A 20,092-nucleotide genomic window follows, 5' to 3' on the forward strand; every position below is an offset into this window, starting at 1 on the left:
TGAAATCATAGTTAAGCTATTTTTTATTCTTTTGCTGGTTTTGGTTTTGCACAGTGGTCATCATGGGACACCTCTTTCAAAGGTCTTAGCTGATCATACCCCAGTATATATTTCAGTCTGGTACTTATTTTATCATACTCTGTTTGTTGAACTGCTACATTAAACAAGAGCTGTTTAAAAACTGGAGTAAACACACACAGAGACATATATATCATTATCATTACTGTTCATTTTCCATGCTGGCATGAGTTGGACAGTTTGACAGGAGCTGATGAGCCAGAGGAGGACATCAATCTCCAAATTCTTCCTTGGTATGGTTTCTACAGCTAGATGCTCTTGCTAATGAAAGTCACTTTACAGTGTGCTGGGTGCTTTTTACATGGTGCCAACCCTAGTGAGGTCACCAAGTAATTTGAAAGACAAGACCCCCTCAACTTAGGGGATCCAGTATTGAGGGAGATGGTTTTATGTTAGGCTTATGTACAGTTTTCCTCTACTAAATTCTATTCACAAGTTATAGTTCAGCTTGAAGTTATAATAGAAGGTACTTGCTCGAAGTGCTGTGCTGTGGAATTGAACCTGTAATTAGAAAACTGTAAAGCAAACTAACCAGTCATGCTCGCACTTATATCTTACAAAAAAAATGTAATGGCTATAACAATTCTGATCATATGTCTACTTGATCAGGGCTGGCCTGGGGGTTACACAGCTATTTCATCACTAAAGCCAATTACATTACAGCCATTACAATTAACACCACAATGAGATGAGCAATGAATAGTGATTGGATAATACAGTCCTAGATACACTATGTCTCAAAAGAAAAATGGTTGGTCAAGGTTGAATACCTTGACTACAATTTTGATCAGTGTTGACTTAAGTCTAAACAAGAACAAAAAACAATAGATATGGCTTTCATTAGAGAAAAGTACATGTTAAAAATTCCACCTTACCTTTATTTCTAGCACATCTACAGGCTTTATAACAGACTTGATTACAGCCATAGAAGCATCCATGATAAACCTAAGAAAATATGCAATACAGTAGTACTATATGTTAATGAAATGCTCATTAATTATTCAGCACTCTTACTGCTTGTAGTAGTGAAGAGAGAGAGAGAGAGAGAGAGAGAGAGAGAGAGAGAGAGAGAGAGAGAGAGAGAGAGAGAGAGAGAGAGAGAGAGAGAGAGAGAGAGAGAGAGAGAGAGAGATGATGGCCTTGAACACAGTACAATGTTAAGAAATAAAGTCTGATACCCTGTTATTATGGACCATCTATAGCTTTTCCCTGTCATGTACCAAGTTGAGTCAAGTTTTTTCAGATTTTTTGTTGATGATATTTGGTAACTTGTATTTCCATGTTATATTTTTAATTTGATATAACTTAACTAATCATTACTAAATTGTTTATTTTTATTTCCATATATAACATATATTTATTTTTTATTGTACAGCTTTGATAATGAGTGAAAAAACTGAAGCTAGAGCCATTTTACACTACCTGAAGAAAAAAGACTGTGTGTAAGGGCAGCAACAAAAGAAAGGTTCAGGAACCATCAACAAACATGAGGTACAAAACTGGTTCAGACATTTTAAAGAAGGTGACACCAGCCTCAAAGACAAACCAAGGCCAGGGAGACCTGTTCTGGAAGATGAGGCCTTGCTTGAAATAGTTGAACAACAGCCAAGCACAAGTAATCGTATACTGCCAGCAGAACTTGATCCTTTACTAAGTACCATCAGTTGACACCTCCATAAGCTCAGCTCTGTAAACAGATACTGTTATATTGCCAAAAATAATAAGGTACTCAAATATCTGGATGGTTGTACATTTACAGAGTTTTATTAATATGTCACATGTTTTATAAATATTAGCGATTGCACCTATTCTAGTAGGTTCTTCAAATTATGATTTCACTTCAGAGGATGTCTCTTTTTATATTATTATTGAATGTGTAAGGGTGGAGAGAGATATATAGGATAGTAAAAGAGGGTGAGGAATGGAGGGAAAAGTGAGAGAGAGAGTGTGTGTGAGTGTTTTGTGTTGGTGTGTGTGTGTGTGTGCGCACGTGTGTGTGTGTGCACATGTGTGCCTGTGTATCTGAAAGGAGTGTCAATGGGAAAGAGAAGGAAAGAAAGAAGAAAATTGTGTTTACAGCTGGTCAGTTCTTTCAATGACAAGTTTATTCTTGGCCTTTAAAAATGGCAAAACCAGGTGGCATTGTTTGGAAGAAAGTTGTTTTTCAAAGAGTTGGCATCATTATCCAGTGGGAGAGAGTGTGGGTGTGTTTTTGTGTGTGTGTGCCTGTGAGTGTGTGTGCACGCGTGTGTGCCTGTGTACTTGAAAGGAGTGTCAATGGAAAAGAGAAGGGAAGGAAGAAGAAGGAATTGTGTTTACATGTATACAGCTGGTTAGTTCAAAAAAGGTAGGAGACAAATATGAAAACCAAGCTAATTGGGTTCAGTTCTAGTTGGCACAAAAATATCCCACTATCTGGGTTTCTTGCCGTTTTTAGGCCCTGTTCCAAAGCTGAATAACGATTAAGAATAATGCAATATTGTGATGAATCAATGAGTGAGGTATCTAAATAATGGTAAGTTCATTTTGTCATAGGCATGGATCAAAAATAAATATAAAATATACCATTTCTGTAGACATTTACCAATATAAATTAGCAAGTGGTGCCATTGTTTTAGATACTGAAATAACAAGTTCTAAAATAGTTTTGGATTTACTTTTAGGATCAAATCCGTTATGGAGAAAATACAAATAAATATAATTACAAAGATAGAGAAAGTATATGTAGAGGTACGAAAATACAAAAATAGTGAAGTATGTGAAAGGATGAAAATTGTTATTGAAATATAAATAAAATTACAGTTTACTTTACAAATTTAGTCCTTCATCCAGTACAAATCATTACAGAAATAGTGATATTTCACCAGTCACGGCTATATACATATATATACACACACACACATATATATACACATATACATACATATATATATATATATATATATATATATATATATATATATATATATATACATATATATACACACATACATACACATATATATGTGCATATACACACATATATATTTTTTTTTCAAGAGAAATAAAGATAAGGAACAATTCTTTACAAAAATGAAGATATTAGGATGGGCAATAATGTACAAAGGAAAGTGTCTTGTGGAGGAGCTCAATGAAACAGATATGCATACAATTTCTTGTACATTGTGAGGACATTATTTTACAGACTAAGTTAATAGTTCTAGATGGGTTGTGATTTTCATGTTTTCAGCCATTCAGTTTCGGTGAGAATTTTGTTATGAAGTACTTCTCCATATTTTTCCTGAAGGAGGTCTTGCTCCTTGGGCATTTATAGAAGGGAAAGATCTTAAATTTTTCTTCTCCACATGTTTCTAAGTGTTCACTCAGTGGAATCTTTAGTTGCTGTGTTGGTGCTTGGGGTCCTGCAACAATGGGTCTCATTGTGAGGTCTGCAGGCCTTTGTATTCTTATATAATGGTTCCTCTGTTCATTTATGGCTCTCTGTATTTCCGAGATTTTATGAATTTTAGGTAATCCATAAAAATTGCTTTCTATGGTTCTTGAGTTGCATAAATAGTCTTTCTCCTTATCAGTAAAGGAGCCCTGGTATTCCTTGATTAATGTTCCAATTTTTTTTTATTGTTGCTTTCTCCGGTTGTGTTGATTCCTCTTTGTAGTCATCATCATCATCGTTTAACGTCCGCTTTCCATGCTAGCATGGGTTGGACGATTTGACTGAGGACTGGTGAAACCGGATGGCAACACCAGGCTCCAGTCTGACTTGGCAGAGTTTCTACAGCTGGATGCCCTTCCTAACGCCAACCACTCAGAGAGTGTAGCGTAGTATGTCTGGTTATTAAGCATCTCCAGTATCTTTTCTTTGTAGTAACCTGTATCCATAATTACTATTGCTCCACCTCTGTCAGCTTCTTTTAAAATGATGGACTTGTCCTTTTTTAGTATTTGTGAAGCTTGTTTTTCTCCTCTGCAGAAGTTCTGTTTGCATTTATGTGTGTTGAGAGGGAATTTGGAGATTGTCTCTATGTATGTGTCTAGGTGTTTGTCACATCTCTTGTGAGGGGTGAAATGGGATTTTTTCTTATGATTGAGTTATCTTCTGTTTCCTCATTTTCAAAGAATTCTATAAGAGGGAGGCGGCGGCTAAAGTTGTCTATATCAGTTTTTAGTTCTATGAGATTTGGTGTGGGTGTAAATTTGAGGCCTTTTAGTAGTAGGTTCATTTCATTTTCGCTAAGTTCTCTTTTAGATATGTTTATTATTTTGGGGTCTATGTGTTTCGTGTGTTCATTCAAAATTTTTGGTGTGTTGAGTCTGAAGTATGGTTGAAGTATCCCTAAAAAAGGGGTTGTGTTGTTGCGTCTCCAAATTCCATTTTCAGGTTTTAGGTTTTCTTGTAGAGGCAGGGGTGGTCTATATGGTCTGTATGTGTTGTTTTCTTCCCATCGTCTGTGTTTGTTGGGCCTATTTCCTGGGGTTCAGGTTTCCTTGTGGGTAGTTGAATGGTTCATACTGTGTATTTGTATTGTTTTGATAGTGGTACTTGTTTTCTATCCATCTTTCAAATTTGTGGTGTTGAATGAGGTTGGTGTTTGTATGGTTTGGATTTCCTCGATTTTTATTGTAGGATATGTGTTGATTTTTATCTACTTGTCTATTGTTCCATGTGTGTATCCATTTAGGGTGTCCAGGGTTATGTGTTGGTGGTTGTTCATATTCTGTTTGTTCTCTCCAAGTGTTATAGGTTGTTAGTTGTGTGTGTCTTGTTTGTCTTGCATATTTTGTGTGTCTGTTTATTGAGGAGTTTGGTAGTGTAAGGAGCGGGTTTTTGGTTTGTGTTTGGTAGGGTTTATGTGGATGTCTGGGTGTCCAATATGTTTGTGATTTTGGTTTGTTGTATCTTTTCATTTGTTTTGGTGGTTTTCATAATGGATTTTTCCCCATAGTTTCTTTCGTAGTTTAAGAACCATTGTTGTTGTTTGGTCCATATAATTCTGGATCTTTCCTCTTCTCGTTTAGTATCCTCTTTCCATTATTGGTGTAGTTTTTCTTTGTTTTGGTTATTATTTCTCTCTGTTATTTCAGCCATTATGACGGCATCACTTGTTTTAATCTTATCTTCCTGATGTAAACTTTGTGTTTGTAGAAGGGAAATTTCCGTTTCCAGTCGGCATAGAGGTAGATTTGCACGTATTGTTGCTTCTTACAGTGTTTCACCCCTTATTTCTTTGATAAGGAATTTTCTAGGGAGTATTGGGTTCTTCTTGTCCCGCCAGTTGTGGTATATGTTGGCTATGTTCTTACAACGAATGCTTTTCCAATAAGCATGTTTGCATTGGTTTAGAAGTTTGTTCCAGTCTTGGGGCTTTGAAGGTTTTTCTTGGTGTGTGTCAGTTTCTGTTTCTTCTCCATTTGTTTTACTTTGTGATTGGGGTGGTCCTGCTAAGAGATCTGTGTTGTCAGTTATGATTGCTTGATTATTTTTAGGGAGAATATCTTGTGTTTGGATTGTATTTATAAGGAAGTAAAATTTGCGAAGACTGTATCAATTTTTGAAAGGAGTAAATTTAACTTACTGCAGGTTTCTGTGAGTAGATCTTCCATATTTCTGGTATTTCCCTGCTGCAAGTGTGATTCTGTCTCTTTTATTTTGATGTTGCATATTTTGCAGATTTGTGTTAGGTCTTCTGTGTGTTTGGTATTAGCCCGTTGTGGGTTTAATTCTGTTCCATTCACTTCATTGTTGTGTATTCTTGTGACGTTTTCTGTATTTTTGGTATCCTCTGTTCATACGTCAGGTACTAATCCAGTCATTCTGATGTCTTGTACATCCAAGTAAATATATTGGAAGGTTTGGAGGTGATGTACAGGAATTATATATTGCAAAAAATAATAAGGTACTCAGATATCTCGATGGTTGTACATTTACAGATTTATATTAATATGTCACATGTTTTATAAATATTATTGCTTGCACCTATTCTTGTAGGGTTTTCAAAATATGATTACACTTCAGAGGATGTCTCATTTTATAGTATTATTGAATGTGTAGGGGTGGAGAAAGATATATAGGATAGTAAAAGAGGGTGAGGAATGGAGGGAAAAGTGAGAGACAGTGTGTGTGTGTGTGTGTGTGTGTGTGTGTATGTATATAGCCGTGACTGGTGAAATATCACTATTTCTGTAATGATTTGTACTGGATGAAGGACCAAATTTGTAAAGTAAACTGTAATTTTATTTATATTTCAATAACAATTTTCATCCTTTCACATACTTCACTATTTTTGTATTTTCGTACCTCTACATATACTTTCTCTATCTTTGTAATTATATTTATTTGTATTTTCTCCATAACGGATTTGATCCTAAAAGTAAATCCAAAACTATTTTAGAACTTGTTATTTCAGTATCTAAAACAATGGCACCACTTGCTAATTTATATTGGTAAATGTCTACAGAAATGGTATATTTTATATTTATTTTTGATCCATGCCTATGACAAAATGAACTTACCATTATTTAGATACCTCACTCATTGATTCATCACAATATTGCATTATTCTTAATCGTTATTCAGCTTTGGAACAGGGCCTAAAAACGGCAAGAAACCCAGATAGTGGGATATTTTTGTGCCAACTAGAACTGAACCCAATTAGCTTGGTTTTCATATTTGTCTCCTACCTTTTTTGAACTAACCAGCTGTATACATGTAAACACAATTCCTTCTTCTTCCTTCCCTTCTCTTTTCCATTGACACTCCTTTCAGGTACACAGGCACACACGCGTGCACACACACTCACAGGCACAGGCACACACACAAAAACACACCCACACTTCCCCACTGGACAATGATGCCAACTCTTTGAAAAACAACTTTCTTCCAAACAATGCCACCTGGTTTTGCCATTTTTAAAGGCCAAGAATAAATTTGTCATTGAAAGAACTGACCAGCTGTAAACACAATTTTCTTTTTTCTTTCACATTTCCTTCTCTTTCCCATTGACACTCCTTTCAGACACACACACATGTGCGCACTCACTCTCACACACACAAAAGCACACACTGTCTCTCACTTTTCCCTCCATTCCTCACCTTCTTTTACTATCCTATATATCTCTCTCCACCCTTACACATTCAATAATACTATAAAAAGAGACATCCTCTGAAGTGAAATCATATTTTGAAGAACCTACATAAATAGGTGCAATCGCTAATATTTATAAAACATGTGACATATTGATAAAAATTTGTAAATGTACAACCATCGAGATATCTGAGTACCTTATTATTTTTTCCAATATATATATATATATATATGTATACATCTGCACAAATGTATATATATATAGATGTATATATATATACATGTGTATATATAGATGTATATATCATCATCATCATCATCATTGTTTAACGTCTGCTTTCCATGCTAGCATGGGTTGGACGATTTGACTGAGGACTGGTGAAACCGGATGGCTACACCAGGCTCCAATCTAATTTGGCAGAGCTTCTACAGCTGGATGCCCTTCCTAACACCAACCACTCAGAGAGTGTAGTGGGTGCTTTTACGTGTCACCCGCACAAGGGCCAGTCAGGCAGTACTGGCAACGGCCACGCTCAAAATGGTGTCTTTTATGTGCCACCCGCACAAGATCGAGTCCAGGGGCACTGGCAACGATCTCACTTAGCTTGCCGGGTCTTCTCATGCACAGCACATTTCCAAAGGTCTCGGTCAGTAGTCATCGCCTCGGTGAGGCCCAATGTTCGAAGGTCTTGCCTCACCACCTCAGCCCAGGTCTTCCTGGGCCTACCTCTTCCACGGGTTCCCTCAACTGTTAGGGTGTGGCACTTTTTCACGCAGTTATCCTCATCCATTCTCAGCACATGTCCATACCAGCGCAATCGTCTCTCTTGCACACCACAACTGATGCTTCTTATGTTCAGCTTTTCTCTCAAGATACTTACACTCTGACGGGTATGCACACTGACATTACACATCCAACGGACCATACTGGCTTCATTCCTCGCGAGCTTACGCATGTCCTCAGCAGTCACAGCCCATGTTTCACTGCCATGTAGCATGGCTGTTCGTACACATGCGTCATACAGTCTGCCTTTTACTCTGAGTGAGAGTCCCTTTGTCGCCAGCAGAGGTAAGAGCTCTCTAAACTTTGCCCAGGCTATTCTTATTCTAGCAGCTACACTTTCAGCACCCCCACCCCCACTACTAACTTGGTCACCCAGATAGTGGAAGCTATCGACTACCTCTAGTTTTTCTCCCTGGAATGAGATAGAAGTTGTTTCCTGTTTGTTTACAGTGTTTATTGCACCTGAACATCTGCCACATACAAAAACTAACTTCCTAGTTAACCTGCCTTTGATATTGCTGCACCTCTTATGTGTCCATAGCTTGCACCGGGTACATCTGATAGAGTTACTACCTACTCCTTTTCTACATACTGAGCAGGGCCATCTACCTGAAGGGGTTTGTGTTTTATCTACCTTCCTACTTATTAGGATTTTGGTTTTAGCTAGGTTGACTCTAAGGCACTTTGATTCTAGTCCTTGCTTCCACATCTGAAACTTCTTCTCTAGTTCTGATAGTGACTCCGCAATTAGTGCAAGGTCATCAGCATAGAGGAGCTCCCAGGGGCAACCTGTCTTGAATTCCTCTGTGATATATATATATATATATATTTATATATATATATGTGTATATATAGATGTATATGTATACATGCATATGTATAGCTGTATATGTATACATGTATAAGTATATATATAGATATAGATGTATATGTATACATGTATATGTGTAGATGTATATATATAGATGCACATGTAATGTGTACACACACACACACACATATATATATATATATATATATATATATATACACATATATATATACATGCATACATATATATACCCATACACACACACATATATACATAGGTGCAGGGGTGGCTGTGTGGTAAGAAACTTGGTACCAAAGCACACGGTCCTGGGTTCAGTCCCACAGTGTCGTGACTTGGCATGTGTCTTCTGCTATAGCCTCAGATCAACCAAAACCTTATGAGTGGATTTTGTAGATAAAAACTGAAAGAAATCAATTGTATATATCAATTGTAAGTGTATGTGTGTGTTTTTGTCTGTGTGCTTCTCCCTCATCACTGCTTCACAACTGCTGTTTATTTACATCCCCATAACTTACTGGTTTGACAAGAAGAAACTGATAGAATAAGTACCTGGCTTATCAAAATAAAAAAAAGCACTAGGCAGTGTCTCATATTTTTGTTTCTCCACTCAGTTGTATCTATCAATCTATCTTTTTGTGTGTGTATTATATATATATATATATATATATATATATATATATATATATACATGTATCTATATGTGCATATTGATATCCATATATATATTAGGCAAGATGTGTGTGTGTGTGTACATGAATGTAGTTTATGCACGTCCACAAATTAGCATGCATGTCACTCCAATTTTAGGAGGAGATTCGTCATGACCCTAGCTGCATTTTTGTCAACTTTTTCTCTCAGAGGCACCCATGTATAGCTGTAAAAATCGATTTTCAACCATAACTTTTACCAATTTTGAAGTTTGTTGATATGCGTACGCACGTCAAGGAGAGAGAGAGAGAGAGAGAGAAATAGTGTGTTTGTGACAGGGGGAGATACAGAGTGTTTGCTAGTGTCTAACAAAAAAGTGGGAGAGGGAGACAAAAAGCGTCTAAGCAAAGAAAATTTTTGTAACCAAGACAGAGTTTGCCAGCGTCTAACAAAAAAAAAAAAAAGTAACGAAAAAGTGGGAGAGGGAGACAGATCATTTATTTATTTTAAATCGTTCATCTTTCTCCCCCGCTCACTCTCACACACATGCACATATACTACTTTGGGAGCGAAAGAGTTTTGTTTATATTTCACAACAACTATGAAACAAAGAGGTATGTAACAATTTGTCAGTCACGCCAACCCCCACCCAACCCGTTTCTCGGACCACAAAAAGGGCTTGGTAATTTTTCAGATTAACACCCGCACAATTTCCACTAGGGAGTTAGGGTTAGGGTCTTACGGTTAGGGTTAAGGTTAGTGTTAGGGTTAGGATTAGGGTTGGTGTTAGGGTTACGGTTTTAGGGTTAGGGTTTAGGGTTAGAGTTAACCTAGAAGGGACAGGCCCCTTATTTTTTGGTTAAGGCTGTTGGTAAGTTTTCCTAAGTTACTCCAATCCAGATCCCCTCCTATGCAGATCTCTAATGCAACTTTAAAAAAAAACAGTGTATTAGTGGAAATAACCAATAAACTGATTCCTTATGGGATTTCCCAATCAAATTGCCAGCAAACCACTTTCAGCCAAACCAATTTCAACGGATTTCGCTCAAATCTGATGTCGATGTTACTTATTTTGGTTTGAAATAAAGCACTTGATCACTTAATAATCCTAGCTTAATCCCGGGCAGCGCCGGGCTATACTGCTAGTCTATTATATAAAAGTCAAAGTCTTTATGTGTGTTTGTGTGCTACTTATACATTTGAAAACTACTGCACCAATCCTAATGAAATTTGGAACACAAAATCCAAGCCTAGGGAGAAGGGTAATGCTGTGTGTTTCATACAATTTCATGGACCAAAATTACTGAATGGATCCTTATATTTGGATAAACCAATCATATTGAGGGTATAATGCAATATGTTTGATTTGAATTTGAGATGGCTTAAAGCGGGCAGAACCCCCATGAAAATTCATAAATTTTCGATGTTGATGAAATTTCAACTATGGGTAATTGACACACATCAAGAAGTATTCTCAAAGTTTCCACTTCTCATGAAGATTCTAAGACCCACTAATGGGGGCCTTAACTCCCAAATTTTAGTCATTTTTTTTTTATGATCCAAAACTAGATCAAAATTACTGATTGGATCTTTATGAAATTTGGAAATTATATTCTATGCATAACGGCCATAACCTCCATGAAAATTCATATATTTTTGCTGTTGATGAAATTTTAACCATGGATATTAGACACAAATGAAGTAATATTTCTAAAATTTCATCTTCTTAGAAGTTAGAAAGAACCCTTCATGGGGACTTAACACCCACAATTTAGTCATTTTATCTAAGCAAAGACAAATACAGTTGTACTCTTGGAAGCTGTAGGGTCACCCAAGCATAAAAGATGAGCATTATTTGTAATTCAATGGTACAACAGTGTAAGAGTTTGCTTTGAGGTATATTTAGATTGTGATTTCTGCAATGTGGTGCATAAACTGTCAGGTAAATGAGAGGCATCTTTGCCTCCACTGATTCAGTTGCAAAGTGTTGAGTAAAGTTATTTGGCTGCAGACCTCCTTTGAGTCTTTTTGATGGTAACATTAATTTCAAGGCCTTCCCTGATGAGTGACTGGTTATTCAAAGACATTTATAGATTGTAAATACATTCTGTCCAGTTACCTATCGGTATAGTGGTCATTTGCAAACTCCAGAGGTCACACTTTCATTTCTCCTTAGCCCTCACGTTACACAGTTGTTAATGTTTATTTGAGTTCCAATTGCTATAGATCCGTAATGCATCTTACGGCTGTACCTGTCACCTGTATGGTAAGGAATCCTACATCGGGAATGGTAACGACTAGGGTAGGGTAGCTGACTGCTTATTGTGATCATTTGTCTTTTGGTTTCCTATAGCTTTGCTCTCTTTTACAAACCCAGTGAACATACATATATTTCCTATTTCAAAGAAATTCAAACAATAGATATAAGACCCAAGTTAAAAAGATTCTCAACAATTCAACTTCTCTGGTTGACATTAAGACACCCACCCCCAATAGGGGCCTTAACTCCCACATTTTAGAGCTCCATGACCTCCATTTTTCAGGAGCAAAACCTTTTAACAGGTTCCATAAGACTGGAATTTTGGAAACTGCGCATAAAGATCAGTAGTATGGGATACATGTGTCAGGATTAGAATTTTTTTAGAGTGTGTAAAGAGGGAAAGAACCTTCATCTGCAATTTTGATGAAATTCGAATCATAGATATTCCAGTTCATTAAAGGAAATATAACAGAAAAGTCTAATTGCATGTAACACGGGCAACGCCAGGTATCTCTGCTAGTATTATATATAGACATAACCAATTCTGATTGTGAATACACTCCAACCTAATCACATTTTTAATAAAAATATTGTTTTTTTAATGAACAATAATTAGTATTTATAATATTCAATAACATTTTTTCTTATTAGATGCATAATTATAACCCTCATTTTTTATACCCATAATCCTTAATTAACCCATTAATATTAATTTTTTTTATTATGAACTTTATAATTTAATCCCAAACTTATCTTATCATAATCTGTTATATAAATTGAAGTTGGCCGACCGTTGTATTCTTTCTTGTCTTGAGGTTCACGGCCAAATGGCCGGGTTGATTCGCGTGAAAAATGGCACACATGTGGAGACGAGTGAATAGATTGGAACACACTTTCTATTTTTTCCCTAGCCCCCATACTTACAGAGAAAATCAATTAAAACAACCTTCGTGCATGTGTATGTGTCACTGAAGCCATTCTTACATATCATCATCATCATCATCATCGTTTAACGTCCGCTTTTCATGCTAGCATGGGTTGGACGATTTGACTGAGGACTGGTGAAACCAGATGGCAACACCAGGCTCCAATCTAAATTTGGCAGAGTTTCTACAGCTGGATGCCCTTCCTAACGCCAACCACTCAGAGAGTGTAGTAGGTGCTTTTACATGTCACCTGCACGAAGGCCAGTCAGGCGATACTGGCAACGGCCACGCTCGAAATGATGTCTTTTGTGTGCCACCCGCACAAGAGCCAGTCCAGGGGCACTGGCAACGATCTTACTTGGCTTGCCGGGTCTTCTCACGCACAGCACATTTCCAAAGGTCTCGGTCAGTAGTCATCGCCTCGGTGAGGCCCAATGTACGAAGGTCTTGCCTCACCACCTCAGCCCAGGTCTTCCTGGGCCTACCTCTTCCACGGGTTCCCTCAACTGTTAGGGTGTGGCACTTTTTCAGGCAGCTATCCTCATCCATTCTCACCACATGTCCATACCAGCGCAATCGTCTCTCTTGCACACCACAACTGATGCTTCTAATGTTCAGCTTTTCTCTCAAGATACTTACACTCTGACGGGTATTCACATTGACATTACACATCCAACGGAGCATACTGGCTTCATTCCTTGTGAGCTTACGTATGTCCTCAGCAGTTACAGCCCATGTTTCACTGCCATGTAGCATGGCTGTTCGTACACATGCGTCATACAGTCTGCCTTTTACTCTGAGTGAGAGTCCCTTTGTCACCAGCAGGGGTAAGAGCTCTCTAAACTTTGCCCAGGCTATTCTTATTCTAGCAGCTACACTTTCAGCGCACCCACCCCCACTACTAACTTGGTCGCCCAGATAGCGGAAGCTATCTACTACCTCTAGTTTTTCACCCTGGAATGAGATAGAAGTTGTTTCCTGTTTGTTTACAGTTTTTATTGCACCTGAACATCTGCCACAAACAAAAACTAACTTCCTAGTTAACCTGCCTTTGATGTTGCTGCACCTCTTATGTGTCCATAGCTTGCACCGGGTACATCTTATAGAGTTACTACCTACTCCTTTTCTACATACTGAGCAGGGCCATCTACCTGAAGGGGTTTGTGTTTTATCTACCTTCCTACTTATTAGGATTTTGGTTTTAGCTAGGTTGACTCTAAGGCTCTTTGATTCTAGACCTTGCTTCCACACCTGAAACTTCTCCTCTAGTTCTGATAGTGACTCCGCAATTAGGGCAAGGTCATCAGCATAGAGGAGCTCCCAGAGGCAACCTGTCTTGAACTCCTCTGTGATTGCCTGGAGGACTATGATAAATAAGAGGGGGATGAGGACGGAACCTTGGTGGACCCCTACCTCTACCCGGAATTCATTGCTGTACTCATTTCCAACCCTCACCTTACTGGCAGCATCTCTGTACATGGCTCGCACAGCTCTCACTAACCATTCTTCTATCCCAAGTTTCCTCATTGACCACCAGATAAGGGATTGGGGGACCCTATCAAAGGCTTTCTCCATGTCAACAAAAGCCAGGTACAGAGGTTTATCCTTGGCTAGGTATTTCTCCTGCAGCTGTCTTACTAGAAATAAGGCATCAGTAGTGCTTTTACCTGGCACGAACCCAAACTGCATCTCATCTAAATTGATTCGCTCACTAATTAGTTGGGCTATGACCCTCTCTGTAACTTTCATAACCTGAACTAACAGCTTGATGCCTCTAATTATTTGTATCTAAAGCGTCACCTTTGCCTTTGTAGCAGTTGACTATGATGCTGCTACACCAGACATTGGGTATGACTCCTTCGTGTATCACCTGGTTCGTAATACGGGTGACTAGGCTATAGCCAACACTGCCAGATATTTTGAGCATCTCTGCAGTGATTCCTGATGGGCCGGGGGCTTTCCCGGTCTTCATACTCTTAATTGCTTTATCTACCCTGGTACTATCAACTCGGATAGCTGGTCCCTCTATTGGGTCGACATATGGCAGGCTCTCTTCCTCCCATTCATTCTCTTCATTAATCAATCTATCGTAGTGGCATCTCCAGACCTCTTTCTTTGCATCCTCATTTCGTGCAAGCGTACCATCATCCATGCGAACACATTTCTCTCCTACGACATCACTATTCTCTCTCCTACACTGTCTTGCAACACGAAATACCTGAAGTCTTTGGTCCTCACGGCGCAGAACATTGGCAAATCTTTTCTTATCTGCTACCCCTCTGGCTAAATAAACCTGTCGCCTAGCCTCCCTTCTGGTACATTGGTACAATTCCCTGCTACCACCGTTCTTCCTGTCCTTCCAAGCCTGTTTCTTTTGTCTAATAGCCCTGTCTACCTCCTTGTTCCACCACCACGTTACTCTGGGTCGAGAGGGGACCTTACACCAGCCACAGATCTGGTCGGTGGCTTTCAACAGGTTGTCCCGCAGAAATCTCCAATTGTCTTCCACGTTGTATGATGCTATATCCCCTTCTATTTTGTTAAATGCTTCAAACATAATAAATAAACTGAATGATAAATTTCATTTATCTCTCTCTCTCATATACACATACACCATCAACATTACTCTCTCTGTCGTGCACATCCTATTAAACATACACACGCACATCAATTCTCCCCTCTCACCACAACTTCAAAAGAAGTTCAGTCATAAAACTCTCCATGTACCTTCATTCGACGCCCACTTCAAAAGAACGCCTTCCCTTTTCACTTGTCCGGCCATTGATTGACAGATAAAACAGAAACCAAATCCTGCTAAATGCAAAAATCCCGCCAAAAATACACACAAACGGACATTTCATGTCTTTCAGTTTCTCTATGATTATACACGCGTCGAAAACAATAGCTCATTTTAATCTTCAACAGGTATGTATCAATTTCTATAATATAAATTGTTTTTCTCTAAGCGTATAACAATTACTTATTCCATACTTCACTTTGCTCTTCTCTTCACTTTTGTTAAATTGGATACGTCTGCTATTAATTCTTCTTACACACAATTTCCCCGTTCATTCTTACAGCTTCATTTTCTGTTAAAGCAATTCTTAACGTCAACTTTTTAACATAATACGCAGAATTCTTGCATCAATACAGTAGGGTGTTTTGAGGGAGATTTGGCTGCTATTTCTACCAGGTCTACCTACAATGTAGAGGTCTGAACTTATTTTTCATTCACAGATTTGCATTTCAAATGTTATTCTGCCATTAACACCAGTTGCTTTCTCTCTCACATACACACGCACGTCCATTTCATATATCTTTCAATTTCTGCTCTCTGCAAATAAAATTTTTATGGATAAAACTGCTTACAAAAATTGTGATTAATGTATAATTTCTTTCTATGTTCATAATTAAATAAATCTTTTAATGATTAGATAGACGTCCAATAGAATAGCTCTCACAAACAGACTACGTACAAATTCTTTCTTTACAACTCCTGAAGCCATTTTCTGATAGGAGGGAGTGAAATCTTCATATAGCTGGAGGCTCCAATTGAAACAGGGCATGAAATGATCAGGTTGAGAAACGCTGTTATGGATTATGCCTAACCGAAAACAATCACAGCCACATCATTCAAACAGACTGGGTGAAACTGGGTTTAGCTGCTAGTACAATAATATATAATATCCCTTCATTGCTACTCCCACTATACTTATACTCCATATATAACACCATAGCCCCTATTTTTATTTCCATTATTTTAATTAACTCACCAATATTCAATTTTTATTTGAACTCTAAAACTTAATCCCAAACTCTATTATCAATTTATTAACTCAATGCAATATATATAATATCCTCTTCTTAGTTAATTTCAATATTTTTTACTCCATATCAAAATATACACCAACATTGAAATTATAAATTATATATTAGTTCTCTGCAGCATATTCAATAATCCCCCACTTATAATTTTCCATATTAAGGAAAACCCACATTTTAAACCTATGATATTAATGTGTTTATTTATCAGAACAATGATCATATAAACCATATTTAATATAAGTATAAATTTAATCCATAGATCTCTCAAATTTTAAATTATAACACTCAAAAACTCTAATACCAACTTTATACAATAATCTATATCTATTTATTTCATTGTTAAATGGAATATAGATGCAGTCCACTTTTATACTTACAACCATTATGATTACCCTTTTGTTTTCAGTAATTTACTTAATAACCTTCTATTCATATTTTTTCCCATAACCCCTATTTTTTAAAAATCTATTTTTCTCTCTATACCCTTACTTATTTTTTTCACATAAATATTTAAATTCATCTCCGAAGTATGTAAACAACTTTTCTATGAATAAATGGAATGTCAACATTAGTACATTGAGATGTTAAATAATTAATAGTTATTTTAATATATATCAAATTATCTCTCTCTTTTATTTCCTAGATCATTTATGTTTATTTTTTCCCTCTCAAAAATCTATTCTATCTCTCAATTTGTCTTCAATACTCTTAACAGCCCATATTATAATTAAATTACTATTTTATGTCTCTTAACACTTATAAATCTATTTTTCAAATACATTATAGTATTTCAGCAAGATTTCATTTGATAATATCTCCCCACACAAACTTGGCATCCAAATAAATTATTAGTTTATGTTATTTGAATATTTGAAAACACGGTCCTCATCTGATGATGATTGAAACTTAATGGCCGGATCGAAACGTAGGATTTTTCAATGTTTGAAATTTTTTGTTGATTCACTTCATTTACATCTTAAATTTTGTATGTATTACATTTTTTCATCATGATACAAATAAAATTAACCAAGTATCCACTATATTTCTTCTCCATTTTCTTTTATTAACTTTTATATATGCATGTGTGTTTGGTAACTGCATTTGAACCATAGTGCAAATGCAACAAAATTTACTTCCTATTATTCCTTTCTGCCTTAAAAAAAAAAGGACACATTTCATAATATAATCACATCACAAAACAAGATGAGATAGTTACAGTTAAAACGCCTTTGAACAGGATATAACAATGACATCAACAATATAACTTACTTAACTTGATTTGGGTCTTCTCCAAACAGCAATGTCGCAAATCGGTTCTGTTGACCTAATGGAATGACACCAACAGGTACTGCTTGACAGAATTTCTGAAACAAAAATAAAAATGTCAGTTCTTCCCCCAATTCACTTGTGAAAATATTGAAACTGATTGTTTGGGAACATATTTATTTGTTTTGATTATATGGTGGGAAGAGGTGAGAGGTAAATTGACTGCTTATATTTTACTGCCTTCTTCACTTCACCTGTACTAAGGGATAAATAGTAAAGATCACTATGACAAAGGAAACATGTTACTCACAATGTAGGTATTTAAAACTGCATCATCAAAACATTCGATACAAAACACTGTCATCTAGTTCAGATCCTATTGAGGTCAATTTTGCCATGCATCCTTTTAAAGCTGATAATTATAGTATAAGTCCATTAATGGGCTCCCAATTCTTTTTGCTCACTTTCTCTTTGAGGTTGCAGGCCCAACAAAAAAAGAAAGTGTGTATGTTTGTATGTGCATACATGTGTGCATCCACACTCACACATTAGTGAGTAGACAAATGAAAGAAAGTGGTACTCAACACACCTGGCAGAAGTTAAATATAGTATTCAATAAAAGTTTAAGGTTTTGTGGGCTTCAAGCATTTGGAGAGCAACTAATACGACTTGAAAATACAATCTGATATCACTTGCAAGCCAACAATAACTGATCCAAATCCAATGGAAGCCTAACATCTAGAAGCCATCTTGAATTTATCTCATTTCCTGTTACTTCATCTCCAAATGCCTGATGAGTTAGGTTCATTCTATGAAACTATAAAACTAAGTTACATGAAGCCAAGGCAAACTGTTATTAAATAATATCTATATTGGGTCATCCCCCAAAAATGTGGTTTTATCAATTGCATGAACTAAAAGTTGGAAGGGGACAGGATAAACTACCTGCATCAACTTGCTATAAAAGCAGGTAGTAATTTTACCTTTGTCTTATTCTTAGTACAAGTTTTGAAGAGTGCAGTTCAATTTTAACAGTTATTTTTTCAAAGATATAATGGAAGTGGCAAAGGAACATATTTGGCATATTTTGCTTTATGAGTTCAATAAAGGCATTGATGCAACAGAAAGTGTGAGGAATATTAATGCAGAATAAGGGGATCAGACAATAAGCATAAGCCAGTGTTAGTGGTAGTTCCAGAAATCCTAACCCGGAAACTACAGCCTAGAAAATGAACCTCATCTTGGAAGATCTGTAGAGCTTGACGAGGACATCCTGCAAACCCTAGTGGAACAAAATCCCATTGTAACTGTTGAAGAACTAGCAGAGAAGCTTGGATTTAGTCATTCAACCATTCATTGACACCTGTGTGCCATCGGAAAAGTTAGCAAATTGGGTCAATGTGTTCCTCACAAACTTTCCAAGTCCAATCGTGTGCAATCATCTTCTTTCCTGTCACATCCCACAAATGAACCTTTCTTGGACCAAATAGTGACTGGTAACAAGAAATGGGTTCTTTATAAAAATGTCAAGGGCCGAAGATAGTGGATAGGGAAAGGTGAAACACCGGCACTCCAGGCTAAAGAATGTCTTCGCTCACATAAGGTGTCGCTATCTGTTTGGTAGGATATGGAAGGTTTAGTCCACTTTGAACTTTTAAACCCAAACCAATGATAAAGGAGATCTACTGTGAACAGCTTAAGTCAGCACTAGAAGAAAAATGACCATCTTCGGTTTCAAGACGAAAGGTATTCTTCCATCAGGATAATGCTTGGCCACATACAGCAGTTTGAATGGGAAATGATGACCCACCCACCATATTCACATTGCTTCAACTGATTATCATTTATTCCAGAGTCTTCAAAATCATTTGGACAGAAAAAATATGAATTCTGTAGATGAGGTAAGAACAGTATGGAGGAGTATTTTTCGTCACGGAGAAGTGAATTTTGGAAGAGGGCCTTGCAAATCTACCAGATAGATGGAAGAGCATTGTAGAAAACGAAGAAGAGTATATTTTAGATTACAAAAGAACCTTGTTTATCCTAATTTTGAAAAATAAAAGAAGTAAAAAAAAACCACATTATGGATGACCCAATATATACCCCACCACTGCTATAGGGCTTTCCTATAAGTAGGTTATCTCCCTTGACTAGGCGGCGCTCCATGTAGATAATTAAACTTCCGGAGGCTACCCACGCCATTGTTATTGTTTTACGTCTTATCATGGATATAAAGCAGCTTGATGATTCAGCTATCGAAGTACTTACTGTGCCTGAGTTAAAGAAATATTTAAGATTATATGGACAGTATGTTACTGGAAGAAAGGCGGACTTGACTGAAAGGTTGAAAGGAATAAAAATTCTGTCGATGAAGAATGTCAACAAAGTAAAT

General features: G+C 37.0%; 1 protein-coding gene across 4 annotated transcripts in view; it reads right to left on the reverse strand.

Annotated features, from left to right (window-relative positions):
• LOC106882107 (acylglycerol kinase, mitochondrial) overlaps positions 1 to 20,092 on the reverse strand; it is a 207,970-nt gene that overhangs the window by 27,655 nt on the left and 160,223 nt on the right. For all 4 annotated transcript variants that reach the window (XM_089338266.1, XM_089338267.1, XM_089338269.1 and 1 more), the window contains 2 exons: positions 17,704 to 17,798; positions 954 to 1,023 (listed from right to left, as the gene is read on the reverse strand). In XM_089338266.1, coding sequence (XP_089194392.1) covers positions 954 to 1,023; positions 17,704 to 17,798 — 165 coding nt within the window. The remainder of the gene's footprint in view (positions 1 to 953; positions 1,024 to 17,703; positions 17,799 to 20,092) is intronic.

This window comes from Octopus bimaculoides, chromosome 20, assembly GCF_046866305.1.
Source record: "Octopus bimaculoides isolate indiv1 chromosome 20, ASM4686630v1, whole genome shotgun sequence".
NCBI lineage: Eukaryota > Metazoa > Mollusca > Cephalopoda > Octopoda > Octopodidae > Octopus > Octopus bimaculoides.